At 45.7% G+C, this 26,756-nt stretch overlaps 1 protein-coding gene across 2 annotated transcripts; it reads left to right on the top strand.

Moving 5' to 3' along the window:
* Positions 1 to 1,029: 1,029 nt before the first annotated feature.
* Positions 1,030 to 26,026, top strand: LOC149370256 (rac GTPase-activating protein 1-like). 2 transcript variants are annotated; one of them, XM_089582839.1, is made up of 15 exons: positions 1,031 to 1,286; positions 1,611 to 1,708; positions 2,317 to 2,461; positions 5,152 to 5,212; positions 5,294 to 5,418; positions 6,423 to 6,585; positions 7,005 to 7,076; positions 7,953 to 8,169; positions 10,191 to 10,429; positions 11,317 to 11,468; positions 15,350 to 15,422; positions 17,500 to 17,608; positions 20,717 to 20,958; positions 23,944 to 24,042; positions 25,886 to 26,026. In XM_089582839.1, exons 2-14 carry the CDS (start codon positions 1,618 to 1,620, stop codon positions 24,001 to 24,003), a joined length of 1,749 nt encoding a protein of 582 aa, XP_089438965.1. In that variant the 5' UTR covers positions 1,031 to 1,286; positions 1,611 to 1,617; the 3' UTR covers positions 24,004 to 24,042; positions 25,886 to 26,026. The 2 variants fall into 2 exon arrangements, with proteins under 2 accessions (XP_089438969.1, XP_089438965.1); XM_089582843.1 differs by lacking the exon at positions 7,005 to 7,076 and having other exon boundaries at positions 1,030 to 1,286.
* The last annotated feature ends 730 nt before the right edge of the window (positions 26,027 to 26,756 follow it).

The raw sequence follows: 26,756 nt of genomic DNA, 5'->3' as shown, positions 1-26,756 counted from the left end.
CGCAGGCGGCGGGCCGAGTTGGACCATCCGGCTGACATTGCTAACCATGCGCATTGCCGACCATGTGAGGGATTTAGCGAATAGAAGGGAGCGAAAACGTGTCAAGCTATGTCTCTGGCATGGAAACGTGCCATGTCTCTAAGCACCAGTTAATCAAGCATATAACCACGGCATAAATATTGCTTGTATATCCAGGCATAGCTGAGCTAAGCCGCAGCCAATTTTCCTTCTTTGTAAAGGTGCGCAAGGCATTGCTATACATGAATTGCCGTGCGGTATTCTCCTATGACAGCTAAATAATTTGTAATCGAATTTTGGTGTTTCTGTTCCGGTTCCAACAGCCTGATGATGACTGCGAAGTCCTTTCCATCGGTAGAGGAGGGTGTCCATGGAGGAAGGAAAGAATGAGGGTGTCGAAACCAACGTTTCTAGAAACGTTGGTCGAAACGCCTCCTCTCTGGGCTTTGCAAAGCTATCTAACCGCGCACTAGCGCGGGGTGCACACAACAGCCCAGTGGCGACGGCCAGGGAGGCAGAGAAAAACTGCGATAGTATCGCTGCTTAGTCGCTTTAATATGAGCCGGAATGACGGCGAATGTAGAAGTAGCGATTATGTGCAGTTTTTTTAAATGACTCGAGAGCCCCAAAAGCCCGCTTTGACGTTACAATCATCAATCGGCTGTTGAAACCGGAACCGAAACAACTTGGCAGACGAATTCGGTCATGAAATATTTAGTATCATCTGAAAGTCATGTCGTTCAAAAAGAACAGAATCTGTATGAAGAAACACATAAAATGCATTTAAGCACAGACGTTTACGAGTGACAAATTATTTTAGAAGAGGAACACACGGACATGTGCACACACGTGTTCTTCGCTTCTCTCGTGCTCCTGACTCTAAATGCAGCATGCAAAAGATACGAAGACTATCTACAAGTGCAGTAATCAATGCCGGCTCCAAAGCTTGTTATTGCGAGCGCTAATAACTTTCTTTTACCTCGCCGCTTTGTCGTTGTCCTTTGAATAGGAGGCGCGCGCGTCGAGGCTTCGAAACTGCCCGCCTGCCGCGCAGCGGCGAGAAAGTGAAGTAACGGCCGACGGATGCGTTGGGGGGATGCGGCGGTTCATATAAAGCTCTGTTTGAACCGGGCGCGCGTAATGGGCCCTGCTCCGCCGTAGAAATCGTTTAGACTCTGTTCTTAATTGCGGGATATTGCTTGGCTGGCACCGAGCCCCACCCCCTTCTTTGCTACACGCGTTTCTTTATTCAAGACCAAGAGTTTTCGGTGAGTGCTACTCGCTTCACCGCTGCACGCATAGCGGCTAGCTGTGTCTTGGTTTTCGCATGTTTTCACATTTCGGCCACCGCTACGTCTGGCTTTCACTTGTAGTAGTAGGGTGCGAGGAGGTTCATTTTCGCGTTTGCCTTTGTATCGGTGCATACGAGCGGCAGCGCTGTAGTTGCAGCAGTGATATTAGATATGTTTCACCGATGGCTTGGAGTGTCATGGCTCGCCACCAAGCAGAGCCTAGCAAGCTGCTCTTTTCAATGCGCAGCTCCGTTGCCTTCAGGTCTCGCATTTCTTACCCTATTGTTTAATTCTTTCCAGAACCGCCATGGCGCAGGACAAACCGAAGCTTTCTTTAGTCGCCCAGTTCGACGATATCTGCAGGCGCTGTTCAACGAACACAGACACGGCTGACGAAGGTGCGAGAGCCAATTTTCGATTTTTCTCTCCTCACTGGACAGCGCACAAAGTGTAGTACTGTGTTCAGTCTGCTGGCGTATGCATCTTCGAAGTTGTGTTTGCGGGTGTGAGTTTAATATTTGCTCGCGTCATGTTGTGTGTGCCGTTTAGTCGTGACAAGAAAGTGTAGCACATGTCTTAATGCAGCTAAAGTCTGTTAGTTTTTGTTTCTTTTTTTTTTGCCGCCGCGGTGGCTGAGTGGTTAAGGTGTTCGGCTGCTGACCCGAAAGGTGCGGGTTCGACCCCGACCGCGGCGTTCGAATTTCGATGGAGGCGAAATTCTAGAGGCCCGTGTGCTGTGCAATGTCAATGCATGTTGAAGAACCCCAGGCGGTCAGAATTTCCGGAGCCCTCCACTACGGTGTCCCTCATAGCCGCTACGTTAAACCCCCATAAAGCATTTTTTTCTACGGCAGCAAATTGACGCGTCAGTTGCATGGGAATTCTGTTGGGTCATGAGCATCCATAATTTTTTCTGGTAAGAGAAATAAATTTGTCATAATATCTGCATCATTCGACTGCAGGTGCAGACTGTTATGCTCTAAAAGTCATGGCGTGTATTTTCCAGAACGGCTTTTGGAGTTTGTGCGCAATCAAGAAGAGTGCCGCAAACGTTGGCATACCGCTGCCGTCGAGAATGCGGAACTGAAGAACCTGATTGCCTCCATGAGTGCAACGAACAAAGAGCTAGAGCGAAAGACAGCAAACGCCAGGTAAGTTCTGCCATGTTCTTCTCTCAGTGAGACTGTGCTTAAGGCTGCTAGCTTCAGGCCCAATGGAGACTGTCATGTATAGCTGATTCTATCAGTTAAGTTACAAAAATATAGCTCTTGTAGGTTGTCAGAAGTCGTGATCCTCGGTGGCTTAATAATGCCCTGCTGCTAATTTTGGGAGGCAGTGTAGGCTTGACCTGAATAAGAGCAACTGTGTTGCAGAGAAACTCATTGGTTTAAGTCATGAGTATGACCTGCTCTGTTCACTTGGACCTGTTTAGCTTGTACCGTTCAACAAATATGGGAATGTGAACTGCAGAAGAACTGAGGATTGGGCGAGTTGGTGGTGATCCATTGTAGAAAAAACCCCTCGGAGCGCGAAACCGTTGCTTAACTATGGCTCCTTCCATTCTAAAGTTGTAAAAACAGGTATTGTTAATAGCCGCCTTGGTATGGCTGTGACTAAATCATGCCACCATAGGATGGGAAACAGCCTCCTTACACAGGCAAGCAGGTGCAGGGATGCAGGGTAACCGGAGGCCCTTATCGTGTCCTGTACTAAAAAGATGTCCAAAAAGGTGAAGGCATCGGGCCACTCCTCAGAACTTAGTACAGGTTCTAAAGAAAGAAATGTGGCAGTTATGCCGTACATTCACACAGTATCTCACAGGCTTAAGAGAGTAGGGGCCCGATACGGAATAAGCCTGGTTTTTTCTGCTCCCAATAAACTAGCTAAAGTAGGGGCTGCAGTGCAGAGGAAACGCGAGGGGAAGGATAGTAAGAACGTTTGCAAAGTTAAGCATGGAAACAAGTATGTTGCCTGTAGGAAGGGAGTGGTGTATCTTATCCCTTTGTCTTGCAGCCGTGTGTACATCTGCCAGACGGGTCGTTGTATCAACATTCGCCTCACAGAACACGCCAATGCGGCCAGCAGCAGAGATAATAGAAATGTAGCACAACACTGCCTCACGTGTGATTGTGTTCCGTATTTTGTTGACACGGAAGTGTTGTTTGTACATCACGATCAGCGCACGAGGGAGATCGCGGAAGCATTTCACATCATCAGGAAGGGCGAGGGATGCGTAAGCAAATCCTCGATTAGCTTGTCAGGGAGGGAAATGAGCCTGCTTCATTCTGGGTAGGGAGGGTGAGGTAATGACACGCGTGCCTTGAATGGATGATTGCTGTTTTTTGTTTCCTCTATTTTTACGCTTGTGAGTGGCAACAGTGTATCCGGGTTTGACAAGATGTCTTTGCGCATGTCTGTGTAAATGTATAAATTGACTGTGTAGGTATGAATAAAAATCAGTTGTAAGTTCAGCGCCGTCAGTCTGTTTCCCTTGTCCTCTGTCCGTGTTCATAAGCGCTGGTTTTTCTACAATGGGAATGTGAGCGAGTTCATGCATCGTGACTTCAAAATTTTTGGGCTGGAAGTTGGCGCTCGTGTGTCTCTCGACTGTCTCGTGTCTTCATGCTGAGTTGCGCAGTAATTTTGAATTCCACAACCAGGTTTCAGAAAGAAAGGCTGCGTAGACGTGCAGTCTTTGTTGTTTTTCCCACTTTCCAAATTTGGCATTTGTCCGCCCAGCTTGCTGCTTTGATTCTGCTCGCTGCTGTGTTAAGTTCACCTCCTTCAGTTCGTCTCCTATCCTGAAGTGCTAATCTTTCCTCTGGTTAGGAACCGATTAGATTGTGTAGCAACTATCAGTTGTCCTTGTCAGCTGAAGAAGTGGGATAGAACCCAGAGATGGCACACTGGACAGTGCCTGCAAGTGGATTGAAAGAAACAGGCGGTTGCAATACATACTACACAAAGATTTGCTGATAAAAGAAAAAGTTATCCATTGTTATCGCTTAGTTGGTTTTTCTCATTTGCCACACATGACCAGATTTGCATTTTGTACATGAAAAATAAAGCAAAAAATTCTTCAGTGAAGTCAGTGCCAGTACAATATGATCTATGCATAGCTCTATTTCTTCTGTTATAAAGTAAAGAAGGTCATGCATAACGCAAGTGGAAAAAACAGTTCACAAAGTGATAGAAGCTGATTCTGGGTTCTGTTGTTTTTTCTTAACTCTAAACTCTTGTGCGCATAGGTATGTAATAGCCTGCTGTCTGTTCCAATACAGTCGCTGACAGCATCATTGTGTGCTTTCTTTTGAATTCGTTAAGTTCCTTCATTGATCCAAACTGTCAGTTCAGTGCCTTGAAATATTGTAATGTAAATGTGTGTGTACTGCACTTATAGCATTGCATCAAGATTTGGAACTGTGCTTAATTGATTTTCTTGCGGGATGCTGTGTTCCATGTTGCATCTTTCAACGTGCATCAAGCAATAAGCTCACACTTTGACCCTTCGGTCTCAGATAGCTGCAGAAGTTTGCTAGCTACACAGTTATGATAGGGCATGTTCATTGGAAAACGAAACGCTGTGATAACTGCCTGCCTCTTTTTCTGTACTGCGTTGAGTACTTATAGCAATCAAGCATCGCATTTTAAACCCATGAACCACTGTCGTTTGGTGCTAGCCTCTGAGTGTAGTTTGCACGTGCTGTATATGACTCGCGTGCTCTAGGGTTCAAAGCTAACTAGTCTCGTGACATGCCCCTTTGTAATGTCAAACTGCCTGTATTTTCTAGTGGCTCATTTACATGCAGTAGCCTTCTAATCGTGCCTCCTCTTGCTTCAGGGAGGTTTTGCAGAGAGAAGTACTCCGTAGGGAAAGGTGTGAAGAGGATGTGAAAATACAGGTATAAAACGTTTCTATTTTTTCTTGCGTGTGTGTACATGCGTGTCCACACATTCACGTTTTCTCTGCTCCTTTCTTTCAGCGACGGCAGATACAGCTGATTAGAGAGTTCCTTGCGAACGCTACCGAACTGCCCAACGAGACGGCCGAGAAGCTTTCAGTTCTCATGCCCACCGATAGTAGGAAGCTGCGTGACCTTGGCATCAGGTTAGCCACAAGATTGTTCAGACATGCTGTTTTAAGGTCCTTTAACAGCTGTGTTCCTTTCCTTGGTTTGGGAAGAGGGTGGACTTTTACACCTTTCACTTGGTTGGTTGCCTCCCGCATCGGCATGGGTTAGTTGTGCACACTGTCTTCAAAAGTGTGGCAACCTTTTGCAGGTTCTGCATATGTGAAAAGCAAGTGCAACAGGCTTGGTGGCACGCTTTACTAAAGTTACACCGCTGTAGTGTGCTCTTATCTCAAGCCCTGTAGACTTCTAATGGTGGCATTTGGAATGGCAAATTGGATGTATTATGCAATCTAATTGGAACAGATAATTAAATTCATGCCGAGTTCTTGTGTAGTAGATTGATGCCACTTACCTACTGACTGCAGACTTGTTCGTTGCGCTGCATCATCTCTGTCTACAGTTGCGCAGTGCCTGGAAAGCTGAGTGAAATGCTTATTGTTTTTGCTCATGAAAAGCTATGCTAGCTGTGACTATTTTTATAGCCATGATGCAGCAGGGATCCAAGCACAGTGTTTGACAACTATTAGTTGTCACTGGTACAAGAACACAAGGAAATATGCCCTTTTTCTAGAAGCAAATGTATCTGTACAGATTTGCATAAATCTAAGATAATGGGCGACAATATATAGTGTATTCTGTCTGCGTATGAAAATTTAAACGTGTCATTAAGTTCCCGTGTGGTTGGTATGCTCAGCCTCGTGAAGTCTGTTCAGCATGGGAAGCCTGTTTAAATTTAAACGTGTCATTAAGTTCCCGTGTGGTTGGTATGCTCAGCCTCGTGAAGTCTGTTCAGCATGGGAAGCCTGTTTGTGTTTTTCGCTGGTAACGCGGTTGCCTCTATTCACACGTGCAGGGTTTGTCACCACAGACTCGTTTGCTGTGATGGGGAGGGTAGATGACAGGTGGTCCCTTAGGACAGGGGGGGGAGGTCACACCAGGCTAGCTGGCTAGCTGCGCTTATAATCCTCGTGCCTTTCAGGGTCATTGACGAATCCGTGGGCTCGGAGCTCTCGCCCTCCGGAGACAGCTTGGACGACAGTGACGATGGCGACCGTGGCGTCTTCAGCCCCTGTGTCTCGCAGGGAAAACGCCGATACAGCCCCTTCTTCAAGAGCACATCACCGGTCACCAAAAAAGCAAGGGCGAGTTGCTTTTTCTGCTTTTTTTTTTCCTCAACTACTCTCAACGCTTCTCAACGCTTCTGTATTCTTTTAACCATCTCTATGCTGGCTCATCAGGTGGATCTTGTTGGGCATGTGTACAGTTTCTTATATCAGCAGACAGGCGCTCTGCTTAGCTATAACTTTTCTTTTTTATCTTGTTTGCTGTTAAAGGCCAGTCTTCTTTCTGCAATGGGAGCTTTTCGGGAGCTTTTCTGTATTCTTTTCGAGGGAGCTTTTCGAGGGTTGTGGTCTGCTGTAGTAGTAGTTGTAGTACTGGTGGTATTGGTAGTCAGAAGCGGTATGTCAGTTGGCAAAGCCTGTGTAAGCACTGCAGTGTTTGCTTTCTGGATAACGAATCTGTTCCTTCGGTGTTTGCGTGCCATATTTGCGAATTGCAGCCAGCACAGTCAGATGGCCTCGGGACTGTCACAGCAGCTGACCTGAAGAGTACCACTCCCCTGGGAGAGAGCGTAAGTTAATGTGGTGTTGCTAAATTTGAGCTCGGGAGGCAGAAACTAGGCTGTGAACTGGATGACTTGTTTGGAGAGGGGAAACAACACTGCGAGTTGGGCTAGTTGGAGGCAGTCTAGTACGAAAAGTTTGCACATGCCTGCAGTGCCAGTGTACAGCGTGAAAAAGAAATGACAGGTGTTTTTTCTTGAGGAAAGGGTTGGCATCTCCAACATCCAAAATACTGCTCTAAGGGACTGCTTTGCAGCATTCATGTGTTCAGCTAAGCATTTTGAAGGGGAGCAATTATAGTTGCATGAAGTTGTCGCAGGCATACGATGGCAGTGAACAGCGAGAAGAATTTAACTTACAAATAACTGTTATGCAGTTTTATGGGATTACAAGTTTGATTGTTTAAGCCATACCTGCCTTTCAAGTCTTGTACCGTTACAGTAATTTCTTTGTATGCCTTGCGGTGTTTGTTCTCCTTACTTGTGACATAATACCCTTGTTGATTTTTTTAAGATAGCAGTTCATGCAACTGAAGAGACATCTTGAAAGTTTTGTGTTCAGAATTAATCTATGCAAGTCTGCAGATTCTGTCTTGTGCAGCCCAAGACGGGCAAGTTCACTCACGGTGTTCTCAAAGAGAATGCAATGCAATTTAAGGGATGTGCAAGCGTGAGAAACTCGGTGCACCAATGATGCAACAGTCATGCGCTCTGCAACTGAATGTTGTCCTTGATTAACCTTGCAGTAGACTTTTTACTAAGTGTGTTTATTCGTGTAATGATTCATGATTGGTCTTATGCTCGGTTGCTTCTAGCTTTTTCTTTTCCAAGCTATTCACGTGTTGAGGTCCCAGTTAAGTGGAATAACGTGCATCTCCTGTGCAGGCCCAAGATGAAACACAGGCAGGCAATGCGAGTGCACTGCACATGACCGTGACGGTCAAGAACGGCAAGGAACTCGTGGCGACTTCCCGAGTGGTCGGTCAGTCGGCGACACCATCCACTCCACTGCCGGCAGCCCATCTACCAAAGCCACTGTGCACTCCCACTGCGCAAGCTCCTCCGTCACGGGTGCTGCCCACAACACCAAAGTTTGCCAGCGGTCAGTCACATTTGGTGTACTGCACCACACCCGACCTGCCTCTTCACTGCTCCCATAGGTCGCCTGAGAAATTTGTAAAATGGGCAGTTACTTTCTTTTAGTCGCTGGCGGAGAATCATCTCTCTGTTTAAAAGTATGCACACTAAACTTTTGCTCGTGTATTTTAACGCGACAGTGTTTAATTAAAGGCCCCGTTCTCCAGAAAACCTGTTGTTGGCGTTGTGAGCGAAAAATCGTGCGCATGGCTCTGGCAGGTGGTTCCCAGAGAGCAACCTAGGAGGCAGGTTGGCCACCTAGGTCACATGACCTTGAGGCGCTATGACAACCTGCCCACGTGGCAAATTAATCATTGTTCACTCGGGAAGAGCAACATGGGTCGCATATAAGCCCCACCGCTGAGAGCACCTGCCATTGCTGCACCACTGACCCATTACGGGTATGAGGACTCCCAGAGATCTACGAATATAAAGCAGATAATGAGCTTCTGTATACATCGCATTATATCCTTAAGGCGGAGTTTAAGTGTCCCCTCCAATTCTCTTCTTCGCAATGATGCAATAGACATTGGTATGCAAGCATCGCCCCACGGTATTTTCCTGCGGCTGTTCAAACGATAATTTAACATCTTCTGGGATTCTGTTTCAGTTTCAACAACTTAAACTGCAGTTTAACCTCATGCGTAGCTTTATTTCACTACAGCGCCTAATTCAAGAGCTGGAATGATGGCAAACAGCATATCGTCAATTATATATATATATATTTTTTTTTCATGCCTCGTGTGACCAAAACCAGTCTGTGATGTCAAAGCCATCTGTTGGTTCTTTGAATTGAAACACCATGACAACAAATTCAATTATACGTTAAGTGGTCGTAAGGGAATACCTGCTGTGATCTTTGTATACTAATGTCTTATGCATCATTACAGAAAAGAAAACATGAAGCTAAAAATTTGGTGTTTACTCCTTTAAAAAACTAAAAAGCACAGGTTGCTGTGGCGTATAGTATGTATGTTCGTGTATACGCAAATGCATTAAGAATGCACACAACTGCCTCGTGTTCTTTAATGTGCACTGGCATTGCGCAGCACATTTAGTCATTCTTCCTTCAAACTGCAAGTGACTGGAACTACCTTGAAGCTGCATTGCACCTTTCGTCAAGAAAAAGAATGCTTTACTGCTGATGTTAACCCCACCCCTTATGCAGCACCCCTGAAAAGGGTGTTGACAGTCATTTTTGGTTTACGCCAAGTTTAACATGTCATGTGTTTTGTGGCAAGTTGTGTCCACTTTAGAGTAGGGATCATACAAGTTTTTTTTGTTCAGGGGGCAGATGGGGGCAAGGGTTCTGAAAGACTATTTTGGTGTAATTTCATTTTTAAGTCTGCCATGGGGGTTAAGAAATAAAAGTGGACGTCTTTCACCTCGATCAAAACACAGCTGCTGCTGCTAGGATTTGATACTTTGCCACAGATCCATCATTGAGAGATAACTGCTGGAGGTTTGTGATACTGAGACACCATTGGTTTGTACAAACATCCATGCACTTGTGTATAGAGGGCCTGAATGACTCTCTCTTAATGAGGTTGTGACATTCATTGCTGCCTGCCTGCCTTCATATAGGTTTTCGAGGCAACTGAAGCAAAACACTGCAATCTTTGAGTGTGCGTGCATGTTGAACTTCTGATTCAAACCCTAGGAGATTCATTAGCAAGGTTGTCCCCAGTTCACCATTCGAACGCCCTAGACAAGCACGAGTGTGTCTGTAAAGCCTTTGCCAATAGTAAAGAGCCGTAAGTCTTAAAGTGTAAAAGACCACAAGCTTTCAAGACCTGTTTGGAACATTACTGATGCATAACGAGCCATGTACTCAGTGTGGTCCAGAACCAGACCCCTTGGGTCCTAAACTTTTTACAAAGGCTGTACCTTATAGTGAATGAATCATTTGGTCATTTGGTTGAAGTGTTTTCTGTAGCAGTGAAAACTGTCTTCTTCATTCTGACTGGTGCCCCTGCACACACCCAGGGTCTGCGCCCAGCACCCCAGTGGCCCAGCGGCGGGCGCATGCGGCCCTGGGTGCCTCCATGCCCAAGCGCAGCAACTCGGCCGAGAGGCTGCCCATGAGGCAGCACACCTTCACCACCAAGACGGTGCTCAGGAGCGATGGCATCTGTGGCCCCTGCAGCAAGCGCATCGGCTTCTACAAGACCGTGCTCAAGTGCACCTGCTGCCAGTCCGTCTGCCACCCACAGTGCAGGGACAAGGTAGGTAACTGGTGCTGCACTGGTTTCGCACTGGGGCTGCACTGGTTTTGCACTGGTGCTATGCTTGTATTACAGTGGTGTTGCATTGGTGCTGCACTGGTGTTGCATTGGTGCTGCACTGGTGTTTCACTAGGGCAGCTGTTTCATAGAAGCATTCGTCGACTAGGTCTAAATTTTCACAACTTACCGTCTCTCTTTTTCTGCCTTTATCCCCCCCACCTTGTTTCTATTGTCGTCTTGCAATGTGGCCCATTATTTGACCATGCTGGAGTAGTGAAATGCTCAGTTGAGGTTAGGGCCATTAAATATGCAGGTGCATTCGGGTGGAATTTCAAGCTCACACGCTTGGTTCTACTCATTCATGCTGCTTGAAGGAGCCAGTGAAAAGGTTGTGTGCTAATTGGAACATTTGTGGTCAAGTTAACGGACCTGTGATGCAGGCCTAGCTCAGTCATCTTCACATTCATTGTTTCATGCCTGCTTGGCTCTTTCATGTGCATGTGCGGCTGTTCTAATAGCTGCTGTACTTCCTGCACATCGTAGTCTAAGAGTGATCTGACTGCTCACATATATTTGCCAGATTCTGACAATACATCTGAGCATTCACTTGAACCTCTCCCCTACGGATGCATATGTGCGCATTCATTTTCATACCTGTGCTGTACTGTTCTTCTGTACTGTGTACTGTGTTCTGTACTGTGCTCAACTGAACAAGCAGGTGCTGAGTACTGTACTTCACCGTTGTGTTGTATTTTCTGTGCTTTAACAGTGTTGGGCGTTCTTAGACTGGGTTCTGTGAAATTGCTATGTTCCTTGGAGGAGGATGTGTTCAATTCCCCCCCCACGTAGTACCCAAAAGTGTGTTGTGCAACCCGTTGGTGCCGCAGGTTCCCCTTCCCTGCATAGCACCGTGCAACACTCCCAAGCACAAGCTCATCTCTGACTGTGTGCCACCCACTCCGCCCATGGTGCCCGCCCTGGTGGTCCACTGCATCCAGGAGGTGGAGCGCAGGGGCCTGGACGCCGTGGGCATCTACCGGTGCGTTGTTACCACCTGGTTTTTCGGCAGTTGTAAACTTCGCAGTGATGGCTGCTTTCAAGTGAAAGCTTTAGCCAGATAGAACTCGAGGACTGAGTTGCAATATCCCCTCAGAAGAGGCCCTACGACCAACGGCATCAACCTACGGAGATTACTACGCATTCACTTGGCTTGCACTTCCCAAACACCCACAACAACGTCGCGACAATAGGTCAACACCATCAGCTGGAGGGTCCCCTTTGAGGGGCATTTGCTACGACTCCATTCCGAAGTTGAACGAAACTATAGAGATTTCACAAACTATTTTTTTTTTTACGGCCCCTTGATCACACACGTTTGTCCGTCTCCATCCCATTTGCTCTCAAGCAGAATAAGATATGAAGAACACCAAAACAACTTCAGGAAATTAGCTTCCCTTACAGCATGGCTCAGGTGTCCACCGAGATATGTGAGACAGATACTGCACAATTTCCTTTCCTCAATAACCATTTATTATTATTATTATTATTATTGTTATTATTATTATTAATTAGCTGCATTTGGGCATTTTTTTCCCCCCACCCCCAATTAGAGCCACGGCGATGACACTGGTCAGAATTTAATCCATGTGGAAGCAAGTGCTGAGAATTCCCCTCCCCGTATTGATGCTGTAAGTTGGCCATGTATGGCTTATTCCAGCCCTCTTGTGCAAAGAACACCATCCCCCCACCCAGGTGTCCAGCATCTTGACACATACTAGGCGCAAGATCGAATGCAAATAGAGTCCTGTTTTTGTATTGCTGTTTCTATGCTGACTTGATCAATTTAGACACTGCGACCAACCCAGACTCCTCAAGCACCGTTCAAGGCATAGTTGTGGTGTGTGCGCAGGTCTGCTAAGTTGTTTCAATGGAACACTGGGGACAACTTCATGCAGTCACTCTTGGTAAAAATTTATTTTCTGGCTTTTCCTAGCTATGTTGATGTTTGTCTAGCAGTGAAAAAAAAAAAATTTATGGCTGGGAAAATTGAATTCGAAAGTTTTCTCCCTAGTAAATTCAAACTCTCAACACCCACGCTGAGAAGAACTGGTTGCCGCTATTTTGGAGTGACTGGCGATGTAGGGTGTGGGGCTGAAGGGGAGGTATCTTAAGTTTTCCCCGCTTAATTGCGGCTGACCGTTTGAACCGCCGGATTCCACGGATCCCACCTCGTGATCGACAGTGCTACCAAGCGCTTGCCGACCACAGCGGGCACGGGCAGGTGAGAAACAGAGATTAGCTGACACAGAAAGACATTTTATTGCTACAACAATAACACCAGCTAGCAACGAAATACACAAAGGAATTGAGGTCGTCCAAATTGCCAGTAAGGTTACGAGCGAATGTTTGCCGACGCTAGGGCAGGGGAGAAGCTCCGAGGCCGGATGACACGAGCCTGTGGGAAAATGTTTCCACAAGGCCTCTCCTCGCTGGTGGAGTGCCGCACCGAAACGTCGGCACACGACGAGTTCTCGAGCCGAAGAGAGACACAGGCGTAACTAGTGAGCAGGACACCGCGAAGAAGCAAGCCTAAGGGGACGGAGTAGGGCAAGTCCCCACAAGCGTAGCCTCTGGGATCTGTGCCCGAAAATCTGTGTGGAGCACTCATTTTACCTGCAAAATTGGCATGTGTTTGCAACTCCTGTGTTTCATTTTCTTATACTCTCTAGCTTATAACGGTGCGTTTTCAGTGAGAGTGGTCTCTTTGCAATTACTAGTGCGTGGTACCCTATCGATACGGGCCAGCTTCTGTGTGTCCCCTGGTGTTCCTGGTAAATGTCTTGCGTCTCTTGTTCTGTGTCCCTCATCTGGTCTTCATGCTGACTTCTTCACATCGTCCTTTTAAACACTCTGCGAGGTCAGCAGCATCCAGTTTTTTTTTCTTAGTGCAAACTGATTGTTTCACTCTTTCAGGCTGTGTTGGTGTTTGTGCAGCAGTAAAACAAAAAAAAAATACTTAAAATCAATACTAATATCAATACTATGTTTAAAAATCCCAAACTGACGACATGGTGTGCTTGGTATTTAGAGTGCCGCCACCAGTACGTTGAAATAGACGGACATACGTCCAGCTTATTACCGGTTTTATCTGGTGTACCACAGGGTAGTGTCCTTGGACCGCTTTTATTTCTTATTTTTATTAATGACTTGCCGAGCCTTGTTTCTGTCCCTATAAGATTATTCGCTGACGATTGCGTCATTTACGATAGAATAAATTCTCCCAGTGATGAAATGAACATACAACATAGCCTAGACAATATTACTAATAGGTGTGATGACTGGCAAATGACCATTAATCCCTCGAAATCTGTTTGCATGTCTACCACTAGGAAGAAAACTACCTTTGAATTTCCTTACCGTATTCGTGATAATGTGCTCGGAAGGGTAGATGAACACAAGTATTTGGGACTGATATTTACAAGCGACTTCAGATGGAATAGGCACATAGAGGAAACATGCAATAAGGCTTATAAAGTGCTGTGGAGTCTGAGGTGCAACTTACATAGTGCAACTTCTGAAATTAAAAACTTGGCTTATAGAACACTAGTTAGACCTATAATTGAATACGCTAAAATTGTCTGGGATCCTCACACGCAAAAAAAGTGTAACAAACTAGACAGGATTCAGAGATTAGCCTCTCGATTCATATTTAATAAATATCGCTAAGTTCACTCCCCCTCAGAGCTGTGTCACCTTGCAGACCTTCCCAAGTTAGAATTAAGGACCAAATTCGACAGGCTCAAGTTTCTGTTCCTTATTATCAGTAACACAATTAAAACCAATAGGATCGATTATTTCGACATTCGTTCTAATGAATCATCTAGACATCGCCATAGCATGTACATTCCGCCTCCAGTAACTCGTAACGATGCATTTAAATATAGTTTCTTCCCCAGAGCAATAAAAGAATGGAACATGCTTCCCGATTCCGTAGTTCAATCTTCTTCGCTCAGTGCATTTTTGGTTAATTTACTCTTTTATTTATTCCGGGAGCGCGGTGTGCTAACATGACTGGGTTAAGTCCGTGTATTGTGTTTCGTGTCTTTATATAGTGTTTTACGTACGGTGTAGATGCTCTTGAGTGTGCGTGATTATGTTTTTAGTTGCTATCTTCTACAGTGTAATAGGGCACTGTGTACACTTCTCTAGTCCTCTTAAATGACTTCTTACGTGTACAATGTGCTTGATGACAGATTTGTTGGTATTCTTGCTTTCTTTTTTTTTTTTCCGCCACTCCTGTAATGACCTTTCAATAGGGTTAACAGTATCAATAAACAAACAAACAAACTGTTTATCGAGAAAATTTCACTTGAAATCGAAGTACTTTTTTTGTTTTTAGCTACTTTGTTCAAACTTGGGGTGTCAAAAATGAAAGAAACTTGATAATTGCCATTAGGTGTAGCCTAGTCGCAGATCTGCAAGCAAAAAAGATGTCTTGACGTCATCAGTTTCCTTGTTAAAACAGCTGATGGCAGCAATGCTCTATTTAATTTTTTTTTTACCTTTTCCGGCTTACAAAAGCTCAGTTTTCAGTGAAAGTAGGCTCTTTGGAGTTCGCTTTTGTCTGTTTTAATGACAGTATGTAATGTCCCGCATCTGGACCTTTGAGGTATCATTAAATAATGTCCTAAGCATCTTTCATTTTTCTGTTCCTGTGTGGGCTTATTAGAGGGCTTCGAAATCTTGCAGAGTCAGGTAGGCAAACGAGACCGGAAGTTTCCTGGAACACGGTGGCCGCAGCTAGCACAGCATAGGGTTACTGGGACGTTAGTGGGAGGGAGAGGCCTTCACATAGTAGTCAGGCCAGTGATGATGAATGCAGACTACTGGCCATGAAACATCTCTTCTCTCGATATTCAGGGTTCCTGGTGCGGAGAGGGAAGTCCGTGAAATAAGGGAGAAATTCCAGTCCGGCAAAGGGCTTCCGAACTTGGTAAGTTGAGTGCTCACTTAATTTAAACGCAGCAGCTCAGTGGATGGGTCTACCTTGTGGGACACCGGGGGAAAAAACCTGGCGTATGTTGCCTTGCTTGTCAGAGAATCTCTGAAATTGTCTTGGGGAATTGTTTGCGACTGTGCACCTTCCATGAGACAAACTTTGCAGGACTGAATCTTCTGGCGAACTGAACAGCCTGCGTATTTTGACCTCCTAGCACGCACTGCAAACAAATTTGCTCAGTGCACAATGCAGCAAGTTTGTGAACACTAACTCTTTCAATGCAACGAGTGCACGATCTGTGTGTGCAGATGTTTGCCCAGCCTGGTTAGTAAGCATTGGTGAGGTTTCACTGTATGCGAAATAAGCTTGAACAAAACAGTAACACAGCTAGCGATGCCATCGCCTTTGCAAACTTGTGCTGAAATTCCCAGTGAGTACATGCTGACATTAAATTTCTTGTGCCTTTTTGTTTTTTCTGTCTTCTTGTTTAGTAGCTACTTCCTTGATTTCGATCTTCTGCACTGTATTCAAGTTTGTGTTGGGATCAGTTTGCACTTTTCCTGTGCATTGAAGTGCATTGCATTGTATTGCACTTCACCTTTGTTTGCATTTGTGTGCATTCATTACATTATGCAAGCACAGGCTTGAGTTTCAATTGCAATTGAGTATAAATTATAAATTATGCAGCATTTAGGCTGTCTTTGTTTGTGCTTCTTAAGCATGGTACTTTTATCTGGAAGATTGTAAAAATCTTCCTCATGCAGACAGATGTTCCTGAGCAGTTGCCAAAAAGGTGCCACAGAAAGGGCTAATATAGTAGGACACTGCTATAGTAAACTCGGTTATAGTAAAAACTTTGATATAACAAAGTGAAGCTGCGGCCCCATTACGCCTTTCATAGATGACTGTACCTTTTTTTTCTGTTAAGCTTTTTGTGTTATTGTAAACTTTTTTTTTTTGAAGAAACTTATAGTAAAGAGCGCCTGGCAGTGGTGATGTACTTCTCGCGGAATGATGACATCGCGAAGTCTAGGATCGAGAAGCAAATAAATACCCAATGCGCTCTGTGTGATGGCTTTACCACCGAGCTAGAGAGCTACTAGGAGAAGCCAACTTTTTGAAGCCCTTGAGGTCGTGCGGCAAACGGAAATAGTAAAGTTGGCCATGAACGTTGAAAGAAGGCTGCTTGGGTCACTGAGAAAGACTGTAAAGGCGTAGTGAGGGATAGAAATGGAAAGAAAAGCGTTCGTGCTTCGCTTTGTCAGGCGCATTTCTTAACTGCTGTCTCGTAAATGACAGTGAAGCCACAGAAGACGACGCCGTGATCATGGAAAGCTTAGGTTTTCACATGTAATCAAACCTTGTCGTTGCCACATTGTATTCGTGTATATGCCGGTCCGAGCTACTTTACTGTAAAGGGGTTCTACTGTAACATGAAATGTGATCACTGAAAATATAGTTATCACACATAAAGGGAGAATAAGAGCAGGATGGAAGGTATTTGTGAGTGTTTCTTTTATAAACCAACACTGTGTTTAGTATGTAGCCAATTAATTACCGGAGAGCATCCTCAGAGCCATGCAATTTCCAACAACTGATGCAGTAAAGACCCTGATATAGTAAAGATTTTTGGTGATCCAAGTCTTTCTATAGAGGGGCCTTACTGTATGTAATGTCTTGAGAAGTAGCTGACGTAGTGAAAAAGTGATTATGTATTTCAAATCAGCTCAAGAAACTCATGGTGACTGCACGGTTTTATTGCATTTAGCCCAGAAGGAATGAAATTAGCTCCAAGACTCCAGTTTCCCTTTAAAGGACCCCCGGGAGTAGAAAATAACCTACAACAATCCGGTGTGGCAAATCTCGTTGGCCATCTGTTAATTTGGCACAAAGAAAATCCATCAGCCAGTGTAAGTGACGTTTTGTAGTTCAGTTTTTTGAAGTTTGCCAGAAATGACCGCGAAGGTGGATAAGCACGCTTATGTATGATAAGTATGTCAATCAGCACTGTGTCAATCAGCACTGTGGGACTAAGGTTGCATTTACTGCTGTCGTTCTTTTATTTTTTCAGTCCAAGGCTGACATCTACGCAGTGTGCGGTGCCATCAAGGACTTCCTGCACTCTTTGGATGAGACGCTCATCACCAAGTCCCTCTGGCACACCTTTGCCGAAGCATCACGTGAGATGCGCCTCGTTCACCTTGTCGAGTTCTGGTTTTAGATTTCTCAAATAAGCCATCGAAATTTGTGATGGTCTGAATCAACTTTTTCTCTAGCTAAGTTTCTGTAGGTTCTGCGAAAGCTTCCTGGTTAAGTTTGGCGTTGCTTAGGTGGTGCGCGTATTGTACTCGTGAGATGCTTATTGCATACCGGAAAGCATTGGTCACCTCAAGAACTAATGTCAAACCTGCCAACTCTCCCGAGCTTTGGGAGAAGAGGGATGAAGTCGAGCAAGATCCCCAAAAAAGGAAGGAGCCAGGAGGCAAGATGGATGCAACCCTGGCAAAGAGAGTGAAGCTTTCATCCGAGGCTACCGGACATGCCAGCTTGACCCGTGAGGGAAGGCTGTTCTACTTCCTGACATCTGGCGTCAACTTGGCGTATGGCCTTTTCTTGAAGAGTGTGATCCCAGTTTTTGAAAAAGTGAACTGCCAACTTCAGTCCCAGCACCTCAAGTTCATCTACTCCAGTCCCTATTGGCGCAGCTCCTGAGGGACCTTATGGCTAGGTTTGTCGATCCCTCTGTCATGAAGGCATGTGCTTCACCACTGGAGGTTGCCTACCAAGATATAAAGAACCAAAAGGCCAAGGAAGATCTGGTCCTTGGGAGCCGCGCATCACCTGTTGTGGAGAGGCTGCCTACCAGCGACAAGGAGCAGTTCTTTTCTGCTGTTTGGCAGTACTTTGTTGTGGCATGTGACTACATAAGGCACAAATTTCCACTGAAAGATGAAGCCTTGAAGAAAGCAGAAGTTGCCAATTTGAAGTTTTTTAGCAGCGTATCCTTCAAGAAGAGCCTTGGCTTCTTCATTGAGTCCTTCCCGCAACCTCTGTCCCAGGAGAAGAACGAGTGGAGAGAAGAGGCCTTGGATGCCCTGGAAGTAGAATTTGCAGAGCTGCAAGCATATGTTGTTTCTGGAGAGATCCTAAGTAAAGAGAGGATTGATATTCAGCACGGTTAAGAAGACGAGAACCGAATTCCGCTCTTTGCTTTCCAACAGAACTCTCGGCGACATCTTCATGGTGAAGGGTCACCAAACCGGACATTGTTTTGTGCGGACGTATTCTGACAAATTCTTGAAACTTGCGAAGTTGGCGACTGCCTGGTCCCTGCAGTCCTGCAACAACACGGAGATCAGTTCAAAGAAAAACTTTAGTGGGCCGCAACTCTCACCTCTTTCCGATGTTGTCAGCCTCAATAATTTCCGAATTCCTAAACTAAAATCCCCCCCCCCCGCGGCGGTCTCCCGTCCCAAATTTTCATGTTGCTAGGTTGGCAGGTATGTAATGTACACTGGTAAAGTAACTGGTGGTTGAGTTGTACACCTCCAGCAGTTGTGAAACTGTGTGTGCAAAATCTGAGTCTCACATAAATAGCCTTCTTGGCTTGCAGTATGTGCAGTCCTCAGCAATATGGGAGGGAACAAACTCATCCCACAAAATCGCAAATTTTTCTGGTTATTTCTCCACCAAATTGAGAACTACTTTTGGATAATTTACGCCAAGAGGCAGACTAGTTAGAAAACAGTTAAAAATGTGGTTGTTGCATGTAATTATGTAGTAATCAGTAAATGAATGCTCAAACTCCCTCTCTTACTGCTCATGACTGTATATCTGTATGCATCCCATGTCACTGGCCCTCGTGGCAATTTTGTATGGGCGTGAACTGCTTGTGGCCCCAAGAAACTTGGTTAGAGTTTGACTGTACACAGTAGATATCAGAACTTCTCAAACTCCAAGCATTGTGATGCTTCTCTGACTGTACAAGACCGAAAGCTGTCCCATGGTTTTGCTCCGTAAAGGCCAACAGCGCGCGTCGGCACAGATTCTGACCACAGCAGATGCAAAGCTCTGTACTACTAACACTGGCTCCATCGTCTTTTGTGGAGAGTCAGACTAATCACTGCAAACTGTTCAGTACTTCCACGTGCTTGCCCTGGTTCTTTTAATTTTTCTTTCGTTGAAACGTCGATAACGTGACAGATCCAGCTGCAAGTTTCTTAAAGATTGGGTGCAGGAGACAGCTCAGAAATTCTTTTCATTCACTCGCTCAATACGCTCAATGTAAAGGTGATGTCAACTCTAAGCGACCCCTTTACGCAGAATCGAAGGCTTGTGCACACTGAAGCCCATGTAATGGACATTTCAACAAATATACACGGGACAGTAAGTGGGACGGCCCGAGCCCCCCCCCCCCCCCCCCCCCGTGGTAGGGATAATGTTATGAGATCGGAAGTGGGTCAGGGAACAAGTGCGGCCTTAATGTACACCCTAGTCAAAAACCACAGTAATATTCAACAGTCTAGCAAGAGAACAGCAGTCTGCAATTGGTGGCGAGGTGCTGGAAGTAGTAAGAGAATATGTCTATTGAGGGCAGGTAGTGGCAGCTGATCCGGATCATGAAAGGGAAATAACTAGAAGAATAAGATTAGGGTGGAGCACATATGGCAGTTCACTCAGACCATGAATGGCAGTTTGCGAATATCCCTGAAGAGAAAAGTATACAACAGCTGTATTTTACCGGTACTCACCTGTGGGGCAGAAACTTGGAGGCTAACAGAGAGGGTGCAGCTTAAGATAAGGACAACGCAGCGAGCTTTGGACAGAAAATTGATAGGTGTGACGTTAAGAGATCTGAAGCGGGTTGAGTGGGTGAGGGAACAAACGCGCATTAATGACATCCTAGTTGAAATCAAGAGGAAGAAATGGGGTTGGGCAGGGCATGTAATGCGAAGGCAAGATAACCGCTGGTCCTTAAGAGTAACGGAGTAGATTCCAAGGGAAGGCAAATGTAGCAGGGAACGGCTGAAAGTTAGGTGGTCGGATGAGATTAAGAAATTTGTGGTAATGTGGTGGCCATAACTGGCGAAGGACAGGTTTAGTTGGAGAGACATGGGAGAGGCCTTTGCCCTGCAGTGGGCATAGTCAGGCTGATGATGATGATGATGAGCTGAAATCAGCACAAATGTGCATGGGCAACAGAGTGTTGCAAGTGTGTCAAGGGGTGGGTGGATGAGATTTGGGACAGGGGATAAGGTGGCTGCAGCTGGGCTGTTGTGGCTGTGCAGAGCTGGAGGGCGAGGACCAGGTGTGGTCCATGTGGCAGGCAGTGAGCCAGCTTCCGAGGGCCAACCGGGACACGCTGGCGCTGCTGATGCTCCACCTGCAGACGGTGGCCGCCCACCCGGCCACCAAGATGCCCACCCCCAACCTGGTGCGTGTCTTCGCCCCCACCGTGGTGGGCTTCTCTGCGGGCAAGGCCACCACCCCATCGCCCAGCATGCTTGCCGACGTGGAGCACCAGAACCGGGTGAGGAGGGCCTGCCACTTTTTTGCCCTCGGCTCTGGTTTGACACGTTTGGTGGTGCCAGGCTTCATATATGGCACGCACGCATGCACGCACGCGCACACACACACACACACATACACACATGGCACTCTGTACAGTACGGTCCAGTGTTAAAGGGAACATGCAATCGCATCGCCTCTGCGCTTCGCGGAACGTTGCTTTCGCGAACTTGTGGGAATTGTCGGCACTAGGCGCATCACAGTAAACATGGCGGCTGGTCTTCCCGCGTATAGTACTTCTGATGCCGTCCATTCTTGCCACACCTGGGCAGCACGGCTTCATGAAGTGCGAAGGCCACGCCATCGCATGTTCCCTTTAACACTAGACCGTACTGTACATATATGGCCACTGTGTACAAAAATAGAAAACGGTCCTGCTACATGTTGAACAACAAATGTGTGAATTTATAATCAATCGGCAAATGGGGAACTCGCTCATTATCCCCTTCGAGTGCAGTGTTCACTCATGTGGGTGTGGCCTGAACCTGATTATATTCTCATATATGAGACAGAATTTCTGCATTCAAATTCCGCGCCCTAAACATTTAGACCGTGCCTGCCAAGTCTATGTGGCTCCACCTCTCATAGGTACAGTGACCTGAATTTGGGAGAAAAAAAAGCAAAGATGGGCGTCTGCATGTTTAATGGTGGGGACGAAAACTTGGAATTTATTTTCACATGATCAACAGATTTAATTGGCACCTGAGGGGAATACGGTGCTAGGAAGGTTTCGGAAGTTCTACGTTTAAAGCTAACAAGTGATCCACCATAGCGGTGATAGGTGTGTTTCGAAAACTTTACAATCAAGCATGTCTGGTTTTGTTGAAGGTCTTGGCAACTTGTGGGATGGGGCAACGAGGAAACATGGTAAGGTGTGGGTGCAGGCTAGCTGGTAATCCATGGTAAACCTAAATCTCGGCAAACACAGGACTGTAAGAAAGACGACTGACCAGCGAATGAATTGCAAGCATTTCACTTGCAATTCATTGCACAGACTGTGATTTCGAGGGTGGTGGCCACTGATTTTGTGCACTCTGTATAACTGATGGCAGCCATCCAAAGCAGGTTGCAAGGGAGATGATAGAAGCTTTGGAGAAACAGGACAGGGAGTGGCTGCGTAAGTGCGCCACCAGTCACACTTTTGAAAAATGAGATTGTGTCTGAACATGAACCACAGGACATCACTGCGATTTTGTAATGTATGCTTTTTGTATGTTCAACAGTCTAGCAAGGGAACACCAGTTCATAATCGGAAGAGAGGTGCTGGAAGTAGTAAGGGAATACGTCTATTTAGGGTAGGTAGTGACAACTGATCTGAATCGCGAGAGGGAAATAAAATAAGAATGGGGTGGAGTGCATATGGCAGGTTCTCTCAGATCATGAATGGCAGTTTGCCAATATCCCTGAGGAGAAAAGTATACAACAGGTGTATCCTACCGGTACTCACCTATGGGGCAGAAACGTGGAGGCTAACAAAGAGGGCTCAGCTTGGGTTATAGATGTAACGTTAAGCGGCCGGAACCAGGCGGTGTGGGTGAGAGAACAAATGCAGGTTAATGACATCCTAGTTGAAACCAGGAGGAAGAAGTGGGCTTGGGCAGGCCATGTAATGCGAAGGCAAGATAACCGCTCGTAACTGAGTGGATTCTAAGAGAAGTTAGCCGCCGCGGTGGCTCAGTGGCTATGGTGCTCGGCTACTGGCCCGAAAGACGCGGGTTCGATCCCGGCCGCGGCGGTTGAATTTCTTTGGAGGAGAAATTCGAGGCCCGTGTACTGTGCGATGTCAGTGCACGTTAAAGAACCCCAGGTGGTCGAAATTTCCGGAGCCTTCCACTACGGCGTCTCTCATAGCCTCAGTCGCTTTGGGACGTTAAACCCCATAAACCAAATCTAAGAGAAGTTAAACATAGCAGGGAGTGGCAGAAAGTTAGGTGGGCGGATGAGATTAAGAAGTTTGCGGGGATACAGTGGCCACAGCTGGCAAAGGACTGGGTTAACTGGAGAGACATGGGAGAGGCCTTTGCCCTGCAGTGGGTGTAGTCAGGCTGATGATGATGCTTTTTGTGGTTTTATTTTTTCCCCCCTTTCATGTGCCTGTATATTTCGATCAACCTTTCTAATAAAATCTAGTTGCAAGTAGCGCTTGTCCGTCGTCTTCTTTCTTACGTCCCCGTGTTTACGCGCTTCGTTTGCCAATGTGGAAACATTGAAACGATGCTATTGTGCCAAGAGGTAGTTGCAGCCATAACAATACAGGGCATACGTTTCAGCGATCTAACTCGTCTTGTGACATGTCTAGAGAAACCGAGATGGTGCTAACACACATAATAGGAAAAGGCAACTGCACAACCCTAAGAAGTCCTCGTATATTTCTCTATGGGAAGCGTGGCAGAAGTTCGGACACCGAAGTGTGCTTTGTACCGATATTTTGGTCGCACCTGTGTTTCACTGCAACAGCCACTAGAATCGGACTCGATCCTGCTGTCTGCCTTAGTAACGATATGACCCACAGGTTCCAGAATTGTTTTCCTGCTGTTGCTACTGTTTGTAGGCTTCTCTATGCACAATTTTCGCCGAAAGTGACTGTTCTCGGATTCGGCAAAAAATCAGCTTTCTCTTTTTTTTTCTTTCTGCTTTTAATGGAACCATGTTGATTTTTGCACAGTTGTCTATTGTAACTGAATTCAAGCACAGCGTGCCAGTGTTGGGTTCATCGCAAGCAGTGATAAGCTGTGAGCTTCCACGGACTGGGCACTTTCTGAAACATTGCTGGATGTCTGATCATGCTCATTGCTGAAGATTTTGACAAATCTTCTTTGCTCACTGATATTGTGCATTTACAGTGTCACAAGTGATGAGCATTTAGTGCCGTTTACTTTTTATTATCATTGCTGTTCGAGGGTGTGTGTGATCAAGGTATTGACAAGGTGGCCATTTTCATTTCCAGGTGATGGCGGCACTGTTGGCCTTGCCAACAGAGTACTGGACACGGGTGTTGGACGCCTGACTTAGTGGATACTTCACCACTACTAAACTCGCACGCCTGGTAAGTAGTGCTGTGGAATGCTGGAACAGTGGGAAGCAAAATTGCGGACAGAAAATGTAGATATTAGAGGGATTTCTCTCCCAGGTCAGTTAGCCAAGATATGGCTGAGCAATATGAGGTCTCTTCTGTGGGAATTCCTTTTACTAGTGTGCTTTGGCCTGTGGTGCTGGAACACCACCTTCTGGCTGCAGGAAGCCCTGCGAGAGGGCTCATTTTCACCAGGAGGATTGCAGACACACTAGAAGCGGTTGAGCTTGGCAGGAAGTGGTTGCTTGGATGCTAGGGTTGTGCGACTATCGAAGCGAATAATGTGGTATTCGATTCAGGATCCGTGAAGCAAGCACTACGTCGGCGCTGGCTTTCGTAGTTGCGGTGTCACTGGAAACAAACTTCGAAGCGGGTGATATCCTCCCGAGACCCGCAATGCATTTGAGTTCACAAATTTTTTGTAGGCTTTCGAATAAGCTCGTAGGAATACAAAGGTGAAAAGTGAGAGATCATTTTTCAACAGCACTGATAGTTTCAACTCAGCACGATGTCCAATATATTGGACACCAGGATTCTAGCTGTATTTTTCCACCCGGTGGGCATGCCGCAAGTTGCTTGAAGTATAGCTGTGAAAAGATTAAGTGTGGAAGTCACCGTTGAGTTGGCCGTACTCAAATTATGTCAGACAGCAATTTTTATCATATTCGGTTGTCCAATTAACCGGGTTTTATGAGGATGAATGCTTTGGTGTAGGAGTACTGGCTCTATAACTAATGTCCAATATATTGGACAAATTGCCATAGACTGGTCTCGGGAGTATATACCTTTTTGTTTACACCCTCAGACAGTTGAAACTGGATGACAGGTGAAACACCAGTGATTGTGGGCACCGCGAACCGTTTTGTTCAGTCCCTCGAAGAGCGTTGCTGTTCTCAATCTTTTCGCATGTTTAGACTCATGTCATAACGAGTTCTATTGGAACCTGCTCCCTCCAAGGATAGGAGCATCCCGTGCACGATACAGACACTTGACTGTTTGTAGTGCGAGTGAGGTCACGGAAATCGCCCCATCAGATGCGGCACGTCCGAAATATCGGTGCCTGAGTAATCTCTCAGAAACTTTTATATTTGAAATTGGCAGCATGTAGAGAATCGCACGGTAATGTCCTGAGTAAGGGCTGATGTTTGATCATTTCTTATTGCAAGTTTGACAGCAGTTTTTAAATTTCAGTTGTCTGGGTCAAATCGTGTTGAGCTCTAATGATCAACTGCACCTTTTTATTTTATTACTGCATTTCAAGGGTCAAACCGTTCGCTTTGATTAGAAAATATTTGCTTCACTTTGAACTCAATTTCACTATTTGCACATTCCTATTGGATACCATTTCAGTTTCTTGCAGCATTGTTTCTGTTATCGCACTGTGTTGTGGGCACAAAGTGAGCAAGTCTTGTGTCTGTACGACCATTCTTTCTTTTGTAGTGTCAGCAGTCATTTTGTGGGTCTCAATGTCGCAGAGCTCTTTTATTCTTTTTCTTCTTGAGGGGATGGGACCAGCTCTAAAGGGTAAAAAAATCGATCTTGCAGTGCTGTCTCCCTCTTCCCAATGAGCACTGAACCTCTCTTGGATGTCCTGCGGACATCCTGATCGTCCTATGGACATCCAAGGGAGTTTCAATGCCCATTGGGATGTCTTGCCCACCTAAGCAGAATCTTAAAAGCAGTTTCAAGAAGTCCCATCAGTGTTACATTATCCTTTAAGCAGAGATAGTGAAGTGACTCTTCACGAGTAAATCTTGCTTGAGCATAACATGCCACCTTTAAATGCTTGGTGCTTGTCTGCTTCTGCAACTCTCAGGTGCTGTCCAGGCCTGCGGATGACCCTGCTATCTTTTTTTTTTTTGTCCCGTGGGGAGCCGGGCTTTTTTAAAGTGCATTATTTTTTAACCTTGACATGCTGTATATAGTGCAAAATTTTAATAAACTAGTCCGAAGCCTTTTCTGCATTGTTCATTCAATGGCTACCAGAGGGGACTGAGCAGTTCTTGGCATCAATTTTCCTTCCTTTCAACCTTTTTTTTTTTTTTTTACTGCAACAGCTGCTTGCCCCCCCCCCCCCCCACAAAACTACACCAGTAATTTTAATTTCTCTGTAATATTTCTTTGAAGGAGGACAAGCGAGGTTAAGAATATAATAGACTGCCAGACTTTTCTGCCCTTCTGTGGAATGAAACTTCCTTCCTTTCTGCTTTTTATTTTTTGAGGCGAAAAGCTTCACTAGGCTAGTCAACACCGTGCTTCGCATGAGGCCCAGGCCAGATTTCAGCCCAGGTGCCCCCCCCCCCCTCCCCCCACTTTGTAATTAAAAAAAATAATAAAAATAAGCACAGAAAGGAGAATAAAAAAAATAAAGTATCAGAAATAAAAAATAACCAAAAGACAAACAGTGAGCAGGGAAAATGAAAAGAAAATTGGTTTTAAGGAAAGGAAACGCCTGTCTGTCTCATATCTTGGTGGATACTAAGGGCCTTAAGGACAATGAAATAAAATCGGTTTTAAGGAAAGGAAATGATGTGTCTGGTATCTTGGTGTACACCAGAAAGGAATGGACACCACAGTACATATATCTCTTAAGCAACCTTCTAAGACAGCACCATATTCTACATCAACCAGATCTGGGGCAGCGTCCACTCCAACCTAGTGGTCACTTGTGACGTTTAATCCATGAA

This window comes from Amblyomma mixtum, chromosome 1 (assembly GCF_055824585.1).
Source record: "Amblyomma mixtum isolate Tamu chromosome 1, ASM5582458v1, whole genome shotgun sequence".
NCBI classification, from domain to species: Eukaryota; Metazoa; Arthropoda; class Arachnida; order Ixodida; family Ixodidae; genus Amblyomma; species Amblyomma mixtum.
This window is presented reverse-complemented; position numbering and strand designations above follow the sequence as displayed.

Coding starts and splice junctions, on each gene's coding strand:
- LOC149370256 (XM_089582839.1), top strand. CDS start 1,618: ATGGCGCAGGACAAACCGAAGCTTTCTTTAGTCGCCCAGTTCGACGAT. Junction 11,469..15,349: donor GACGCCGTGGGCATCTACCG/GTGCGTTGTTAC, acceptor CTCGATATTCAG/GGTTCCTGGTGCGGAGAGGG. Junction 15,423..17,499: donor GCAAAGGGCTTCCGAACTTG/GTAAGTTGAGTG, acceptor TTATTTTTTCAG/TCCAAGGCTGACATCTACGC.